General features: G+C 39.0%; 2 protein-coding genes and 1 pseudogene across 4 annotated transcripts in view; 2 read left to right on the top strand and 1 right to left on the bottom strand.

The window, feature by feature from the left end:
• Positions 1-1,244, bottom strand: part of LOC122642593 (alpha-N-acetylglucosaminidase-like) — a 56,377-nt gene extending 55,133 nt beyond the window's left edge. The window contains exon 1 of the mRNA XM_043836108.1: positions 991-1,244. Within this exon, the coding sequence (XP_043692043.1) occupies positions 991-1,194 (204 nt within the window). The 5' untranslated portion in view covers positions 1,195-1,244. The remainder of the gene's footprint in view (positions 1-990) is intronic.
• A 6,173-nt stretch (positions 1,245-7,417) lies between these two features.
• LOC122644063 (DNA-directed RNA polymerases II, IV and V subunit 8B-like) lies at positions 7,418-18,010 on the top strand. Of its 3 annotated transcripts, none has more exons than XM_043837663.1 (6): positions 7,418-7,466; positions 10,798-10,906; positions 14,236-14,393; positions 17,505-17,599; positions 17,745-17,858; positions 17,902-18,010. In XM_043837663.1, exons 2-5 carry the CDS (start codon positions 10,834-10,836, stop codon positions 17,854-17,856), a joined length of 438 nt encoding a protein of 145 aa, XP_043693598.1. In that variant the 5' UTR covers positions 7,418-7,466; positions 10,798-10,833; the 3' UTR covers positions 17,857-17,858; positions 17,902-18,010. The 3 variants fall into 3 exon arrangements, 2 of the variants coding, with proteins under 2 accessions (XP_043693598.1, XP_043693599.1); XM_043837664.1 differs by lacking the exon at positions 7,418-7,466 and adding an exon at positions 9,625-9,742; XR_006330225.1 differs by lacking the exons at positions 7,418-7,466; positions 14,236-14,393; positions 17,505-17,599; positions 17,745-17,858; positions 17,902-18,010 and adding an exon at positions 7,475-9,742 and having other exon boundaries at positions 10,798-10,889.
• LOC122644064 lies at positions 12,256-13,089 on the top strand (annotated as a pseudogene).
• Positions 18,011-19,680: the final 1,670 nt, after the last annotated feature.

Below are 19,680 nucleotides of genomic sequence, written 5' to 3'. Positions count from 1 at the left end.
TGCAAGGCCAAGCAACACAGCTACCCTGATAACCTCCTCAAGTCTTTTAACCATCAAAATACCAATTTATTCCAACAACAGGCATTTGCCATACATTGAAATAATAGCTAAAGTAAGGTAAAACCTTCTCCTCAGCACCTCACTCCATAGTACAGTTTTTTTGTTTTTTTTTCTCTTTGAGGAAAATCCCTTATGCACTCCATGTCCAAAAGTTCGCAATCACAAGGTAATTAACCCCCGTGATTTTTACCCTTGCTTCCAAACCAACTAGATTATCAGCATCAAAGTAAACTAAAGGACTAACTAATGCCAGCACAACTAATCATCTATGAATTACCATATCTTACTTGCCCGTCCAGGCGTCCATCAATCACATTAGTTATTAATATGCATAGTCATGTACAAGTACAACATATTATTCTGTTCAAAGATTAAAGACATAAATATATAACAGGACCTATACCGAAAGTAATGTAGAATAATAGTAATAACAACAACAATAGTTCCTGGGACAAGATAATCCAAAACAAGTAACAACAATGTTAATTATATAAGATTCAAATAACTGAAAACTTTTCATTCAACAACTGGGGAACAGGTTTAATCTAACATCTTGAATATTAGATAATAGAATTTTCCATGGTTCAGGTTTGTAGCCTTATCTTCTTATCTGAACTGGTCCTCCTTCTTCCTAGTTTATATTTTTATCATTGTCTACTTTAACCCAGTAAATCGGTGGTGCAGGAGACTATCTTAGGACACGAGAACAATCCAATCAAGCAGAAAAAGTACGAAGTAGGTGGGGAAAATAAATTAATGGAAATGAATTCATGGAAGACACACGGTTACCAACCTCTGCCCATCAGACATCGCATCTTTTCAACTGGGTACTCAAACATTCCACAGTAACTAAATTGCAAACAAAACCTAAAAGATAAGCACAGAAGATTACTGATTGTGTGCGATAGATGAGTCAATACAGTGTAATACCTTGGAAACGATTTCGAATTCAAAGCTTGAAACATGGGTAGGCAACAATCTTCCGAGAAGTGCCTTGGCTGCTGCTTCTTGTACAGACGTAGGTGCTCGTTTACTGTCTAGACGTCTCACCAAGGCCTCTATTGCTCCCAACTCCGATGAAGTTTGAGGGAGTAGGATAATAAGGAGAAGAAGCAGAGATCGCAAATGCGACATCTTTGGGTTCTTCTGAAGTTGGAGTAAGTTTAGAAATCGCAAAACTGAATTCCTCAGTTAAGTGCAGAACAAGCAGTCAACGGACATTCATTTTAGGACCTCTGCAAGTTCAGTGGCTTCAATCATCAGCTCACAAAAAAATCTTCAGCTCTTTTTTAAGTATTTGAATAAATTTAATTCAATGGCCTCGCCGGCCGCCACGCCATTTTTTTGTCCCCTTTTCTTGGGTTTTTAATTCTGCTACGCTTTACATTAACAGGTGGAACCGGTGGAAGAAGAAAGCGTACTCGCAAGTTGCAAGCTAGCTTCCAAGGAGTAAAAGGATGTTCCAACTTCCAACGAAATTTATTAGTTAAGAATCATTAATTAGGATCAAAGCAAATCATCTCATTAGATCCAAGTTTTAGCTCTTCAAAGTTTTCAGGAGCCCAGAAATTTACAACAATGTTTTCGTGGAAATAAATATACATTTTAGTATATATGCTCTGTTTGATCAAAAAAATATTTGGTATCCAGTTTGGGGTATTTTAGTAAACAGATCCTCTACGGCGCAGCTGTTCGACCGACCATAGCAACGCAGGCACAATGAGGCACGCAATGACCACCTTATTTTAGTAAACAGATCCTCTACGGCGCAGTTGCCTGACCGACCATAGCAACGTAGGCACAATGAGGCGCACAATGATCACCTTACCCCTGCTCGGGCAGGGGTAAGGCCGTACGCCTCATATGGTCTGCGCCGCTATGGCCGCTCGGACAGCTGGGCCGTATAAGATCTGGATCCGGTATTTTAAGGTCAATGGGTGTGAAGACTGAATTCCTCTCCCTTTCTTCAGTTTTGTCTCTGTTCCCTTCCTGGTACAGTTCGTACGGTTCCTCTCATAGGGGGTGGAAATGACCACCTTATCCCCTACCTGAACACACTGCCCGGGTAGGGTCCACCCCCCTCTTATTAGAGGCATTCTCATTTAGCTATAGGGAACCTGAGAGGATAATTTTCCGTATTACAATTGCCCTTTCTGGTACTGTTTCTATGCCCACTTTGAACTATCATATTTTGATATGCACAGGAACTTATAACATTATCCTGAACGATTCAAATTGGGCCTGTGGTTTCTTGTACCGAGGTCATTTTGTTTTGATAGAATTGGGTTATGTGTTGACAGGCCAACAAGTCGAAGCAGAAGCTAGGGTCTCTTTGCGGTGGAAAGGCTAGGATGGCATGTTGTTAATATTTGAACATTCACAGAATTTTAAAAACATGGTGGTGGTTCACAGAATTTTAAAAACATGGTAGTGGAATCGAACAAGATTTTGTGGCCATAGAACTTCGTACCTATATTTTTGCATATTTCTTGTCTATTCAACGGTATTATAACTTGTCTTCCATCTGATAATGATGTATTGTTACGGTTCAAGAATCTGGCCTCCAAAACTATGAGGGAGAAGTTGAGCTTTTCAACTTCTGATTGTTATGATGATGTTGTAGCTTTATTGTCACAGCGACTTTCTTGTTTTTTATTTTCATAAAAAAAAAGAGGGGAAAAGAACACTACTTGGTCATGTGGCTAGGGTGGTTGTTGCGCCTAGACACAACACCATCCTAACCCCCATGGAAAGTACCATCTTGTCCCCATGGAATGGCAGAAATCTTGCCCAGGTCGATGCTTGTGCACACACTCCCATTAACAACGCGAGCGTGCAAGCTCTAGAGGCCCAAGCTACATTCTCTCTCCCAAAAAAAAATTATATTAATTACTTAAATTGCTTATCATAGTAAATAATGGCGATTTGTAGATGTGATTTTTATGGGCAAGAGAATGCTGACCGGTCGTGTAGCCCTTGCGCTAGTGCGATAGCCAATGGAAGTGCACGGAGAGACATTGGTTTAGATGCAATTTTTATTTCATTGGGGGTTGGACGGTCATTTTGCGTACAAAGGCATAGTTTGTGTTTAGCCGCAGGAACCGCACTAACCACACGACGACTATCATTATTTTTCCCAATATTTATTTTACTTTTTAAATCCAATGAATTTTTTTTGGATGAAAATTTAAGGAATTTAAATGTAAAATAAAATGAATTTTTTTATAATCAAATATGGAATGATTTAGAGTGTGACTGACTCTTGCCTAGAAGGCTTTATCCGACTATAACTAACCCAATTAATTATCGTTGAGTGACCCACGAAAATCTTTTCGCCTTTCGGATTACCAGGTGCGGTGGATTTAGTAGCACATGCTTTATTTAAGAAACATGCAACATCTCATGGATTAGAGAGGGGACATAACTCTTGCAGCCATGGAATGGAATTAGGCCAAACCGTCGTGCATGTAATCAACAATGCCTTCCAAGCTAGGGGGTAAGTCACGCTGTTAATCTCCATTGGAACAAAATAAAAAACACACGTTGTAAACAAAGAAGACAAATAGAGGATATCTTCCACAATCAGTCATATCAACACTGGTGAAGAGCTATTTCCCATCATTAAGATAAGAGATGAGGTTGCTATTATCATATTCAACGATCACCTTCATATTCCCATGAGAATGCAGATCCAATAATCCTTGTCGCACCGTCAAGGCTTCTCCCACCAATCTATCATGAAACCTTAGCGGACTCGAAACTGCCAATACAGGTTCACCATGGTTGTCACGAGATATATATCCAATACCACCATTAAGTGAATTCTGCGGAAGACTCGCATCACAGTCACACTTAATAAAGTCAATAGAGGGGTTTTCATTTTGCCATTGAGATGGTTGAGCCGCAGAAATAGAAGACAAGACAGTAGCACCATATTGTGCCCCTTGAAATTTCATAAAAACCACAACAGCAGCATTGATAACCTCCTCATGCCTCCATTGTCGTCGCCCAAAGACACTATCATTGCGAGATAGCCACAAAAACCAACAAATGAAAGTTTTGTGGATTATCAAAGATCAACTAACCTTTTTTCCCAAAAGACAAGAAACGTTTCCATCCCAAGATCCAATTTGCAATAGTGTAGTTATGAATCTACCGAGGGGTACAACCAAATGAACCAATATCACTTTCAAACCACACTGTCCCTTGCATAAGTACATCCCAACAAAATATGCGATGGTGTTTCAAGATCACCACAGCGGATACAAACTAGATCAACATTGATATTCCTCCTTCGAAACGCATCTCCTATTGCAAGTCCGGATGCACATGCACGCCACAAGAAGCGTTGGATATTGGGTGTGGTCCGACAATTCCAGATAGCTTTCCATATAGTAGATAGAATAGACTCCCAGAAGTGTAACCTTGAGGAAGAAGCTACAATTAATTTCTTTGCAAAATCATAATTAGACAGCATATGAGAAGCACTTCGAATTGATAACTTCCAATTCTGTTAAATTTAGTAGCACATGTTTAAAAGAGGTTACATTGGACATTTGATCTTAAAACATTACACCTTTTCAAACATTGCAGTGATTTCCCTCGAAGTTGCTGGTACTGCTGCTCTTACCTTTCCCTTTCGAGTTTCGATGCAATATTGCGGAGGGCACCTTGGGCGAACTAGTGTAGGTACACGTTCTCCTCTCCTTCACCAATCGTTCCTTTTATTCTTCAGTCTCCTCTTCCACATCATCTCCTCATTCTTCATTGTTGGAATGGAGCCTTGCACTGAAAACGTGTTGCTATTGAATTGGTAAGCTACACCCTTTCTTTCATTATTGAACGTTGGGTTCAGCTGTTTAGGTTTCATGTTTTGTGGGTTTGTAAAATTGAGTTCTGTTAAAATAGACGAGGTGGTTTTGGGGATTGGTTTGGCCAATCTGGCAAGCATGGTGGTGGTGTTCTCCACCCACCATCCCTACCTATCGCCATTTTCATGTTTGGAGGTTGTTTTACCATTTGGATAAGTGCTTGAACTATTCTTTATGTTGTGAATAAGATTCACATTGAAACAGCATTAGTAAATAGGGGGTTTATCCTCTCTCTCTCACTTGCCCTAGTGGCCCAGTAACTTCAGACACTGTTGGAGCTAGCAAACATTCAACTTAATGAGGGAGAAATTGGGAGCATGAAAGACTTCCCCCCCACTTTTCTCTATCGATCGAGTTTTTTGCAACAATGGTGAAAAATAATATCTTCTTCACAACCCATCAGTACGTCAGATTACATATAAGAGGGTATTTTTTACTTCGTAAATAAGGTAAGGGGAAAGTCTCGGTATGTTAGCGGTATACCGTATGCTAGCATCCTATTTCTCTCTCTCTATCTTCCTCCCTTTGAGGGGCAAGGGGATCATTTCAAAGGATGGAAGAGAAAGATAGACACATAGGGTGCTAGCATACGATATACCACTAGCATACCTATCCCTCGCCCCATAAGGTAAATAAATAGTGGTAGTAGACTGGTGGCACAATACTCCACTCATGAGGACAAATCAACAATGAAAAAGTGATTTGTTAACCATAAGACAAAAAAAGAATAGGAAAAAGGTAGGGGTGAGGAACACACCCATTTGTTACATAAAAATGCATAGGAGAAAAGATCAGCACACTATCCATGTGCAGATTCTTTCTCATGTTCTCTCACAAAAAGTGAGGATCAACACATGTTTTTGTTTTACTTTTATTTTAACTAGGGAGAATATTCTTTGTGCCGCAGCGCAGGCTGCGCCCAGGCACATGGGCCTGCCACTTAGGGGGCAGGGTGGTCATTACACCCACCACCATGTGCCTGGGCGCAGCCTGCGCTGCGGCACTGAGAACATCGCCCCTTTTATCTATTTAAAAAAATGTGGGGTTCACATGGATTGATATCTTTTTCAAACCACTAATTGATCGTAATGTGCAGATTCCTTCCCACATTGGCAGGAGACGATACCTTCTTAGCAAAAGTTTCTCTCAATGGGCACACTGTGGATAGGGGCACCTAATTGTATCACAAGAAAGGTGATTCAATCATTCTTACTATTGGATATGTAGGAGATGGTCTGGATCGGTGATGTGTAACATTCCAACCCAAAATTAATCACTTAATGTAGTAAATAATAACAGAAAATGAGGGTTGGACTTATCTTATCCCGATGGTTATCAAGCTTTAACTTCACCACAATATATGAGCACTTGACGACTAATCACAAACCTTCAAATACGTCAACTACAAACAAGAAACTTGCAATGATTAATAGATATTGTGGGGCTGAGTCGTGTCACAGGTCACTCTGCTTTAAGACCATAGACATTGAATAATGAGAATTAATCTCCAAGATGAAACAAACCTGTATGCCCTTCCCATAGTTATTGCACTCACTTACTTGGCCACGTCAGAATAAACTCGGGTTGTGCTTAATAAAATAGACAAAGAAAGTCTCAACGGAGCATAAATAGTACTTGAAAAATCAAGACCAACGAGAGAGAAAAGGTAAGCATGAGAGTGAGGAGGAGGAGCTAGGAAACAGAATTACTCTTCAAGTGCTCGGGACATTCTCCTTTTATAGAGGAGAGGTGTCCCTTGAACATGCTTGTCCCAAAAGGCCCAAGAGGTGTAACCTTCGAACTCATAAAAGAGCCATTGACAACACCCCATACATTCTAAACAACGTCTAAAGCAAAATCGTCTTGTCCAATTCACATTCGATGACAGAGAATCTTAACTCGTAATGCCATACAAAGGATAACATACGTTAAAAGATTTTATTACAAAAACGATTTTGAGAAATCTAAAAAAGCCAACATTTATCATTTTATCGTCTTATTTAAGTCATTGCAACTCATGTTTGAATTTAGTTCTAGAGTTGAAACTTGACATGTGAAGAAGGAACCTTAAGGAAACCATCTATTAATGAAATTTCAGCCCCTTAACCCCAGGGGGCAATGCAGTTGGCAAGGGACGAAGCCAAAGGAAGCTGAAAGTCCTAAGTTCGACTCCGTCTCCTCCCTTGGGGCCACTCGCTTGAGGAGAAACTCTCTGGTGAACATGGGGGCCCTGTATCTCCTGGTTCATGTGTGTTGAGGGGTTGTACACGAACCTTGGGGATTAGTCGGCCAAAGTTCGAATACCTCCAGTTCCAAAAACAAAAAAAATTTCAGCCACATTAATCGCTCGTCCACCAGTAAATAAGAATTTCTATATTTTTACAGCCCCGTGCGTTTCAGTACTTCACCCGTTGCGGCGTCGAGGGTGAGCCAGAAACACCTCCTCGAAGCTCGGCCATCTTCTTCGTGACCTCTCTGTAGGGTTTTCGAACACTTCTCGGGTTCGGAGAGTTCGAAAAACAGTTAACCTCCCTGGTGTGTACTCTCGCCCCTATCCTCTCCTGCAACAGTTCTCTTTGATGCTCTCTGTGTTATCTGTACTTATCTGTTCAATATATTCTATGTGCGTTCCTTCTTTGTTGCCTGTCATTATTGATAAGAATTTCTCTCCCCCTTGACTTCTTTTACGTCTTCAAGGTTAATGCTTTGTATATCATTATGATACTGAGCTGGAGGTCGTTCCAGAAAACTTCGAATCGAATCCTCAAAAACCAATCTGTGAAATCCATCCATCACTTACGATGTTTAGCGAGTAGCTCACCCAGTAATAATAATATACAAATTTCTAAGAGGTTTTCCCACTCAGAACTTCCAGTGAGGTGTCAAATCAGTCTCACTCCACAGATTGTGGAATCGACCTTATTGAATTGTCCTTCTGATATGACCGCACTGAGTTTTTTCTTATGGTGCGCTCGTCAACCAAATTATTTCCATAATCCCAAATCTTTCGATCAAATGGTTGTTGTTGTCTCTCGGCTCGCTGGTCGGCTTAAATCCGTGAAAACGCTTGTTAAAGAGTTAGAGCATTTTGGGTGTTATACGAAGCCACTAACTTTTTTGATTTTGTTAAGAATCTATTGGCGTGGAGGAATGTATAGATTGTTTTTGGAGGCTTTTGAGGAGATGGTTGGTTCTGGTTACACTCCAAACACCTTTGCAAGGAACATGGTTATGGATGTCTTCTTCAAGATTGGGCATGTTGATGCTGCCCTTAGGGTACTTAGAGATACAAGACTCCCGAATTTTCTTACTTTTAACATTGCAATCTGTAATCTTTGCAAGGTGAATGATTTGTCTGCCCTTTGGGATGTTTTACAAACGATGTTGAGACAGGGTTTTTATCCAAACATAGAGACCTTTGTAATGGTTTTGAATTGTTTCTGCAAAAGTGGTAAGATTGCGGAGTCTTTTCAAGTGTTGGCATTTATGATAACTTCGGGTATTCCCATTTCAGTGACTGCTTGGAGCATATTGATTGATGGATTAAGCAGGGCTGGTAGACTTGATGAAGCAAGTCATTTATTGAAGAAGATGATTGAGATTGGTCTTTCTCCTACTGTTGTAACCTATACTTCCTTGATTAAGGGGTTTCTGGGATCCTATATGTTGGATAGGGTGTACGGAATTTTAAATACCATGGTATCCGGAGGGTGTTTGCCTGACTTGGTTCTTTATAATGTCTTAATAGACTCTTTGTCTAAGATTGGGAGGTATGATGATGCACTTGGCATCTTCTTTGGGTTGCATAAAATGAACCTAAAACCTGATTCATATACCTTTTCTTCTGTACTGTCTACTCTATGTTTGTCACAAAGATATGCACTTTTTCCCCAGCTGGTGATTAGGGGACTTGTTGCATCAGCTGACCTTGTTGTCTGCAACTCCCTTCTATGTTTTTTATGCAAAGTTGGATTCCCTTCACAAGCTGTAGATTTCTATTATGACATGGTAGACAGAGATTTTACCCCAGATGGGTATAGTTATGCTGCACTGTTAAGTGGATTATGCAGAGCAGGAAGAATTGAAGAATCAGTTAATGTCTACCATAGGATAGTCAGGAATAGTTCTGGTATTGATGCTCACATCCATACCGTGATCATTGGTGAGCTCATTAAAGTAGGTGAGATAAATATAGCAATCTGGTTGTTCAGGAAGGCAATTGCTGAAAAGTACCCCCTTGATGTTGTGTCATATACTGTCGCAATCCATGGATTTCTCCAGGGAGGTAGAACTGGAGAGGCTTTGACATTGTATAGACAGATGAAAGAGGTCGGTGTAGTTCCTAATACATATACTCGCAATGTAATGCTCTGTGGCCTTTGTAAATTGAGGGATTTGAATTCAATTAAATGGTTACTAAGAGACATGGCTGAAGTTGGGATTGATCTTGACTGTGTTGCATTGAATATGATCATCCGTTTCCTGGTGAAGTCCAACCGTTTTTATTCAGTTCTCCAGCTGTTAGCCAAGATGCAGGATTTGGGGTTTATGCCAAATAAGGCCACACTTGATATTTTACTAGATGGTCTTGCCCGTGCTGGTGAAGTAGGTGACGCATGTTATCCATCATTGAAAGATTATTTGGAGGATATATTGTTCGTGGACGGAACAGACTCTGATGATCATCATGATGTGGCTGGATCATTAGTTTGAGTGGTATTTGGAAAAGAATTTTCTTTCTATTCATAGGAGTTGGAATTGCTGTTGGTCTTGTACAATAAGCTATCGATACTCACTCGGGCATCCCAAAGGTAATCTAGTATTTATTGTCCTTATTCTGATAAACTCAAAATCAAAAGTGAACTTGGAACAGTTGTTGTAAGAACTGAAGTTACTACATTCACCCTTCTGGTCTTCTTTTGATTGTGGAAGTCAAATAAAACCTGACTGGTCATATTAAGTTTTTTATACTGCAGTTAAACGCGAAGTGCTAATTTGACAACCTGGAATACTTAGGCTTTGAAACCAAAACATTTACATTTAAGTGGTGTATACTGTCTAGTGTGCATTCTTTAATATGACGTTGATGTTCCTGATGTTATTGCCCTTTCTCTAATATTACTGTGTTGTCAGTTAAACACCTCTGAAAGTTGTGGGTGTCTAGTAACCTCTTATTCCTTCTATGTATAGAGAATTTGTCACCTTGTTTCATATAAGACAAAATGCCTTCCCTTATTTTAGTCGGGTCAAAGTTAATCTATTTTCTGTTCCTTGGTCTGTGAAATGGATCATCATCACATCTACTACCACTGCAATTTGGTTCAGCGACACCGATCTTGGCTTACAATCCCATTCTGTTTAGGGTTATATGTCCTTGGTTAAAAGTGCATAATCATATACTTTCACTGGAGAAATCCACATCAGCTTTTGACTTCCCCTTTTTGTATGGAACCTTCAACCGGTGTTAGAGCACTTCTCAACGTTCAAATCAGGTCAGTTTGGTTACTTATTTTTGGGGAGTGGCAGTGGTGGGGGAAGAAAGTTAATTTTGGTCTGCCTATCCAAACTAGTGTTGGGTTGTGGTGAAAGGAGGAGATCAGAACTGAGCAGTTCTCTCTTGGTGCTTCTCACAAGAGAATATGTATCCCTTTGCTTTGCATTAAAAGCTTTTTGTTATGTTTAGCTATAAATAGGAAGTCTTTACTCTCTGTGATATTTCAAAGAAGCAACTAAACATGATTGTCATGAGAAGGATCTCTTGAGCTTTGTTGCATGTTTTTCGCAGCTTTTATGTGTCTAACATGTAAGGCTTCTCTTATAGATGATTGCATTTGGTTAAATGTTGTGGCTTTGTTTCTTTTTGTAGGTGAATTTTGGTTGTTAAGGTACAATTTCTTGAAGGATGGTTGAGCTTCTTTTTGAGGATATTTTTACTGTGACTCGGTTGGATCCAGATGGTAAAAAGTTCGATAAAGGTACTACCTTCCAGTCTTCCTCCATTGCATTTTTGTTGTCAATGTAATTTAATCTCACCAATCCATGTGGGTAATGGTTCCCAGATAAAATCCCTAGGGTATGAGGTTATCAACCAATAATTCATTTAAATTTGTAGGGTAACAATTAGGGCTTAATAGAGTGCATCAATAATGTAATGGGAAAAAAGATTGAAAGAGAAGATAGAAGTGCAAGGGAGAAAGTTAAGGAATTGGGATTTATGGGCATGCGGGACATATCAAAGATAAATGGATATGTATGGGATGAGTAAAGGAGGAGGTTGGGGGAAATCAAATTTGTCCCAATAGTGCAAGGGAGATATTTCCTAGGTAAAAAAGATTAAGATTTGATTTTGGATCCAGTTTGCCTGCCAGGAAAGCATAAAGTCGATCAGTTGATGGGACTTGATAGAGATTGAAAAAGAATACTTGCCTCAGGTTAATTTATAAAGAATTAAAGATCCAGTGTAGGATTGTATAAATGGTAGAAGAAACTGACCGGAATTTTAAAATTTCAAGACTGGGATCAAAGATAATAGCAATAAATAGAAAGTAGACAACCTAGTCGTAGCTAATAGTTAAATGTAATTAGCTGTGGCTAAGAAGAATAGATGTTCCTTCACGAATCCACATCCGGATATTCATCAAACCAAATCCATCTTTATAACTGACCCTGATATCCCTTTTTATATAACCTTATATCCTACTAAGACATGAATTCAAGTCATTAACTTATTATTGAAGATTATTAAATGTTTTGAATTCTTAACTGTAATAGGAGTTTAGGACTGAAACAGAGTAAATCTCTTAAGTCATCCTAATTTAAAATGTAAAACTAATGAAAACGTAGGAGTAATTTACATTCCTAAAACCACTAGGGTTTGATCCAAGAGACCATTTGTAACCTTTTTTTTTGGGGTTTTTTACAATTACGACCCCAAAATCTTTCATATTTACTATTACCCCCCCCAAAAAAAAACTTTGAAACAACTGTTACCCTCCCCTGTTGCATACTAATAACTAACTGGCCCCCACCGTTACAGACCCGTAACGGAGGGGGTTAGTCGTGAAAGTGTGCCGTTGTCACGGATTTTTTAGGACCAAAATGCCCTTTTGGGGTGGTAATTGTAAAAAACTCCCACCCCATCACCTTCCCTTCTCCTTCTCCTTCTTCTTCTTCATCCTCTGCAACCCCAACCACCTGATTCCAGAGATGAATTTAGAATTGCCGATTGCCAAAATGATCAAAGATGACGAAAGTAGATTTAAAAAAAAAAAAAATTCTTTCTTCTATTTAAATTTCAAGGAAGAAAGAGACAAAAATATTCGGTTTGTTGGATAGTCTATACTCTATATAAACAAAGCGCGCAATCTCCGTTCAAAGCTCTGTGTGTCTCTCTGCAATCACTCTAATGATGGGTGGATTCAAACTACGACTCTCTCGCATGTTCCGTGCTTCATTTGGGTCGTGTCGATCACGAAGCGTAGCCATTTTCATCTCTCAAATCCGCCATGAATCATCTGCAGAGGATGGTTTCGCAACAATGGAGAAGTTACAGAGTCCAGAATTGATGGAACAAAGCCCATGCTTCGGCTTTGATGATGCTAAAGGAAGAACTTGTCCCCCTGCATCACCCATTTCGCCATTAAATTCATATTACAAGCTTGAGGAATTTGAATAAAAAAGGTGAAAAATTAAGTCAAAGGAAACGAAGCAGAAGAAGAATCAGCGATCTATGAACAACAAATCAAGATTTCATTTTGATTCTTCATGAGGAGAAAGTGATAGTGGGTGGTTCAGTACTGAAGAATCTGGAGACGAGACAGAAACGTTTTTATCTTCAAAGAGTTTATCTTCTGATTCTTCTGAGATTTACCGCCGGAAAGCCGCTGAAGTTCGCCGGAGAAGGAATTCTGAAATGAGTCATGACCCATTTGATTCAGGGGGCAAATTACAAGAAAGGATCGCTGTGGTGAAGCGGTCTAGTGATCCGTATAATGATTTCAGGACATCAATGGTGGAAATGATTGTAGAGAAGGAGTTATTTGCAGAAGAGGATCTGGAGAAGCTTTTACAGTGTTTTCTGAGTTTGAATTCCTCTCATTATCATAAAGTTATTATTGAGGTATTTAAGGAAGTATGGGATACTCTGTTCTCTAATTGATCTTGAAGAATCTGACAGTGTCGATCTGCTTGATCTTTAGAAACTAGAGAAGCTGTAATTTGCTTCTATTGGTGCTCACTGTGCAATTCTGTCTAATTGGGTTCTCTTTTTCTTCTTTTTTTTTTTTTTTTCCTTCTATTTTTTGCTTTTTTGAATCTAAGATCAAAGATGAATTGCAGAGGATGAAGAAGAAGAAGGAGAAGAAGAAGGAGAAGGAGGAGGAGGAGGAGAAGGGACGGTGATGGGATGGGAGTTTTTTACAATTACCACCCCAAAAGGGCATTTTGGTCCTAGAAAATTCATGACAACAGCACACTTTCACGACTAACCCCCTCCGTTACGGGTCTGTAACGGTGGGGGCCAGTTAGTTATTAGTATGCAACAGGGGAGGGTAACAGTTGTTTCAAAGTTTTGGGGGGGGGGTAATAGTAAATATGAAAGATTTTGGGGTGGTAATTGTAAAAAACCCTCTTTTTTTTTGGTGCAACCGTTTGTGACTCAACAGTCAACATAAACTACTTATAGACACCAGACAATTAGATGGAGGAAAATTACTGTTCAACCCCTAAATAACTCACTGAATCATAATAATGATTATGGACAACAGAAATCACAAAGCAAGAAGCTCCCATGAACTAAACAATTTCATTTCTTGGCAGTCTTGTTTCTCGTCTGCTGTATTAATCCTTTGGTGCCTTGAATTAGCTGCAAATATGCATGGAACAGAAATAATGGAAAGGGCCTCATGTAGCTGAACCCAAATAAATGGGATAAAATTAATGACTTGACTTGGGCTTTGTGGGCTCCCATGGTGAATATAAGCCTCCTAAATCTCTTATAAGGGGGGGCATATAATGGCTTTTAGAGGACCCCCTCCCTGTATTCAAAAGTTTATAGTCAAAAGTGACTTTTAAGTGCACAAGCAGGCAATGATTGTCACTGACTATTTTACTGGTGCTTGTAGATTCTCTATAGTGGTACCATATTGTCTGTGGTTGTTTGCTTGCGTGCTAAATTTGTCTGCAAAAATTCCCACTGAATATTACAGATTGCGTTTCCTATGCAATGAATCACTCAATATCTATTGTGGTCTGATTTAGAACTACCCAGGTATATTATCATTCTTAATACTATATGTTTATGTAGTTTCTCGCATTGAAGCACGGAGCGAGCAGTTCGATATGTACATGCAGCTAGATGTGAATACAGAAATATATCCTCTTCATGTTGGAGAGAAATTCACAATGGTACTTGCTAATACATTAAGTTTGGATGGAACTCCTAATACTGGTTATTTTACTCAGGTAATGTGCTTATTGTTGTATGTAATGTCCCCTATTTAAGATGTATATGTTAACACAATGTTTGTGGCTGTTTTTTTATTTTATTTTATTTTTTTTTTTTTTTTTGGGTGGGGGGGTGGGGTGGGTGTTGGAGGAAGAGTTAAGCTGGTCAACTACCTGTTTATTCAGTAAGTTCAGAAATACTACAGAAGAGTGCATCAATATGTGTCTTGTTAAAAGGAAATATGCTGATTATGTTTGGTGAACAGCTCTCTTCTATTCTATCTGAAATAATTAAACTGTCGTCTGTCTGGGTCCACTCATCCATGCTGAAGACGCACTAAAAAATTGTCTGGGCTTAAGTTTCCTGGATCCTAGCTTATTTTTAGATTGGAATTCTCTAAGATCTACTTGGGCTCAGGTCATGGATGGATTTGATCAGGCAGAGTCCTTATTCGTCTCTTGACTACCTAGCTAATGAGCCAGCACATAACAAAATAGTATCATCCTTAAGATTGATGGTTGTAGTGAAGTCGTGACTTGTGAATACAAAGTTGGCAAAATGACTGCAATTTTGGTTGGAGAATGAATTTCACTTGAATATCTAGCAGGGTTCACCTAAAAAGTTCCCATATAAAACTTCAGTTCAGGTCATTAGTCCCCCAAAAATATTATATTTGCTTCAAAATGTCAAATATTCTGAAAGGATGGTAGTATACGTTTGTTAATGACATTCTTCTTTACATATGGCTAAAGGTTTGCGAAGATGATGGATTAAATGCTTGTAATGTCATTCAATTGGTTTATTCTTACCTAGGCTGGGGTGGGCATTGTGTAAGTTGGCTAGGCTAGGGTCATAGTTATCCAACCCAAGATTATATATATGCTTAAAATCTAGAATTTAGTGTCTTTTTTGGTACAACCATAATTCCTCAACACCTAACCTCCAAATCCCATCTCCTCCTTCCCTTCTTCCAACTTGAGGTGGGATTCATTCCCTGATGTCCACTATCAACATGATGTGTGCATGGGTAGGAGAGAGGAGAGATAATAGGGAATGAGAGAAATTAGGATTGAAGATGGAAGAGATAATAATGCATTAAGAGTTGGTCTTACGGACAAAGCCATAGCCGACCTCTTCTCTAGATAATTTCAAGAGAGATTAATGTAGTCCTAGATAGGTAGGAGACCTACTAGGAGCCAAACAACAGGATCAAATAACAAAAGGGGCTGCTGGTTCGAATGGACAGCACTAGGATTTAGGTCAATTCCTAGGGTTAGGGTAGGATAATAGAAATATAGTTTATACGATTAAACTAGGCAGGTTTTGGGGAGTTTAGAAAGCTAGATTTGGTTAGGTTTAGATGAGAATTGAAAATTCCAGAAATTAGGGATAGGGTTTCAGATTTTGGGTTTTAGAAATTAGGTCAAATTTAGGGTTTTGAAAGACAAATATGGGCAGCAGCTTGGGTCGAGTGTAGGGGGTGTTAAGGAGAGGCTGTGGTTTGAATTTGAAGTAATTCTAATGGTTAAATATGGCTGGGCAGCAAGATCTAGGGTTTAATGGAGTTAGGGTTTATGGGATTCAAACCAAAAATAAAGGGGATCAATTGGGGGAAAGGATTAGAGGGTTAGAAGAAGAAATTGGGTGTCAAACTTACTGGAGATTCCACTGGCAGCAGCTTGAACAGATGTGAAGGATAGAACCACCTTCGAATTGAAGAAGATCCTCCCAGCCGTCACGGTGTAAGGAGTCAACCGGATTCCACCAGTCCCTTTCCACCTTGATAGAACCACAAGGATGCACACTCACAAGGAGCAACACTCAACAGAGCAGGGCAGCAGCAATGGCAGCAAACAAAAGCTTTTCATTAATCAAAATTCGTGTTCAAGGCTTTGCCCCCTTACAACCTTATATAAAAGACTAAAAAATAGACTTCTACTCTAAAAAGGAAAGGCCTAACCGTATCCCTAACCTATTAGGTAACTTAAACTGACTAGGAAACTAAAATACTAAAGGAAATAGACTCAAAACATGGCTGGACTTATAGAGTCCTAATCCAGGCTATCCAGCCCAACTTACATCACATTACCACTTAAGTTGTCACATGACCACTTAACCAAGTCACATGATCACTTAAATTGAACCAATTGGATGCAACCAATTTGAATCGGTTCAATTAAAAAAACATAAAAATAAACTAAGTATTGGGCTAATCCCGTATGCAACCTATGTACCCATAATTTAGACTCATTAAAGTGGCCTAATACATAGAAAACCCTTGGGAACAAAGGCCCAACATGTATATAACCCAACCCTAGGCCTATTATAAGCCAATTTCTATGATGAACCTGCATCAGAGATATTTTAGGATTTCCATTGCTTACCAATTCATTCTCGATTATCCCTATTTAATAGGTTTACAATTGGTTACAATAACTTCATATAAATCCCTTCAGCTTAACAACTCCCCATCACAAATAACTGCACACGTTATCACAACATCCACATACCCTATTACTCCCATGTAACCCACTTATAAACAACAACTCCTAAAACAAATACATACCCTACTTTTATATAGATCCACGTATGCCCGTAAGACAAAAGTTGTAGACCTCAGCATCTAGATTTTATGCAGTGTATTATAATGACTTAAAAAGCTAGTAAGCATATCAGTTTGTCTTTGTTTAGTTGTCCATATGCATTAGTGCATGTTAAACGTCAGGTTATGAAGACCTCAACTCAGGCTCCACCTAGAATCCAAGAAACCGAGTCCATTCTTTTTCCTTTTCTTCCTTTTCTTGGGGGTAGGTGTTTGGCAGGGGTCGATCTGGGTAAACCATCAATTTGCCATAACTAGTAGATTTCTTCCTCACTGGGGTGGGTATATCTAGTATCAAGGTTTCAAATATTGGAATCGAAATTGGGTGATTTCCATTTTCCAGCCTTACCCTATCTGGTTGCTGTCGATCGCCAAACCCTATCAGTTGATTTGGTGTATATTCACTTAGGATTGTTTGATCCTTTAAACCATGAGAAGTATTTGTGCTCTTTTTGTTCATTTCAATCAACAAGCTGAAGGATTTTAAAAGGTGCTCACTGTATTCTGAAGTGTGGCACTTCTTCAGGGAAATAGGAAGTCACTAGCCGATAAATTCGAATATGTCATGCATGGGAAGCTGTACAAGATCTCAGAGGAAGGCTCTGGAGCCAATGTTAAAGTGTATGTAACATGTTTCCTTACCTATTTATTTGTTGCTGTGTTTTGATTCATATTCTTTTAACACCCTATGGGTTCTAGATCATTCTATGATGAGACAATCTTAAAAAGGATTTTGCTGTCACTGATTCTATTTCTTTGGGTTCAGGGAGATGTATGTTTCGTATGGTGGCCTTCTGATGATGCTGAAGGGGGATCCTTCCAATGCTGCCAATTTTGAGTTGGACCAAAGGTTGTTTCTCCTGATGAGAAAAGTCTGAGGCCTCCAGCTGCATGGAATGTTTACTAGTGTAGTCTAAAGCCTCCATCTGCTTTGCTGCATGGATTGCTTACTATAGCCACAAATACATTTTGCTCATAACGTGAATACTTGAAAGCTGAAACATATGCTTGGTTTAAACAAAGAAGAAAAAGGTCCTTGATGTTTCTGCCATTTAAGAGCAGTAAGAAGTTGTTTTGGCTACATGTCCCACTAGGGTTGACTTATTGAGTTCTTAATAGAAAATCTCTTATGGCAGCACTTGACCGTCATGATTGAAGCTGTAAACTCGATGCATCTCTTGACATTTTTACCTTTGTTCTGTAGTAAATGACGCGTCTTCCATCTGCATATGCAGAGGTTCTGTTTATGTACCACTGATATAGTTTTCTTGACCCAAACCTGGTTCATTTTCTCTGATCACGGTGGAGTATTGTCATGTACGTAGCTATCCTCAGTGATCTTTTATGATGTTAGCCACCATCTTGGTTTCCAAGACAGAAACTGCATTGCACTGATAATACTATCCCATTAGTGCTGAACTGCAGAAACCAAACCCTATCAGAAAGTTCATATTTGTACTTCCTTAGAGGAGTGAAACTGAGGGTAAATTCTTATGGATTGTGAGGAATGTCCATACAGTAAGGTTCGGTTCATTATTGTTCATTTGATTGGTCCTTGTTCATGTCTCAAATATGAATGGCTTACTGATTATGAACAGCTGGCTATGAATTCAGGACCACATTGTATGCAAAACTTTGTTCAGACAACAGGTTTTAACCGAACAAGGTCAAATTCCAGTCTCAAACTCAATTGTTTAGTCTTCTATGTATGTTCATGCACCCTCATGAAAGTCCTGTATTTTTCCATGCTTCATGTGGTCAACTTTGATTGGGCTGAAACTTGACATATGAACAGGAGGCCTCGATGTTTTACTTGTCCATAATTTCAGTGTCTATCTGTCATTTTTTTTCCGTGGGTTGCTGACTAAGAAAACTACACATAAATTCAAAAAGAAATTGAATTCATCTAGAAATCTACTAATTGAAATTTGCCTTATTGCTTCCTATCATGTTCAGACTAAAATCCTGGGACTTGTTTTTACTTGGAAGAGATTAAAGGTTTTCCTTTGACCTCATAAAATGATCCAATCCTTGGTCAGATCTACTGCATTAAATTAAGAGAATGGAGTTCATCCACAGGTGGAAATAAACATTGATGAAAATTTCCTCCACGAAACCATTCTCCATAGGTTCATTGTCTTTTGTTTTATGTATGATTTTATGATGTGATTTCTTTTACTCTTCAGAGATAGAAATAGGTGCTCGCTTCTGTAATTTAAGCTTCCACCATTAATGGTACAGTTCAAACTGCCTATGTAAGGAATAAACAGAAGAATCTTTTTTTTTTTTTTGGGGGGGGGGGGTTTTGGTGTTGTGAACCCAGCAAACTGAAGATCACATTGTTTATAGTCTTGCTTATTGTTTTGTATCTGATGACCGTAGCCAGGCGTGTTATCCTGTTTGCATCAGAGAAGTTGAGCATAGTAACTTGTTTTATTACTTGTGAACGAACCAACTTATCAAAAAAGGCATAAAGCTCATCTAGTGGTTTGCTACATGGCTGATACCATGATGCCCAACTTTTGTGGAGAGGTAGATCCCAAAGTCCTGTGTTCACGTGTAAAATTTCAATCCCAATAGAGTTTGTCAAGTGGAAAAATAAAGGTTTGAAAATCATGACAATAACAGTGCAAAGTAATAGTCAAGAGTACCAAAGTGTTCATGGATATACATGGAAATGGATGCCATACATGGGAGAGTAT

The sequence above is a fragment of the Telopea speciosissima genome, chromosome 10, assembly GCF_018873765.1.
Source record: "Telopea speciosissima isolate NSW1024214 ecotype Mountain lineage chromosome 10, Tspe_v1, whole genome shotgun sequence".
NCBI lineage: Eukaryota > Viridiplantae > Streptophyta > Magnoliopsida > Proteales > Proteaceae > Telopea > Telopea speciosissima.
The sequence above is the reverse complement of the archived record's forward strand: the minus strand, read 5'-3'. Positions and strand labels throughout refer to the sequence as shown.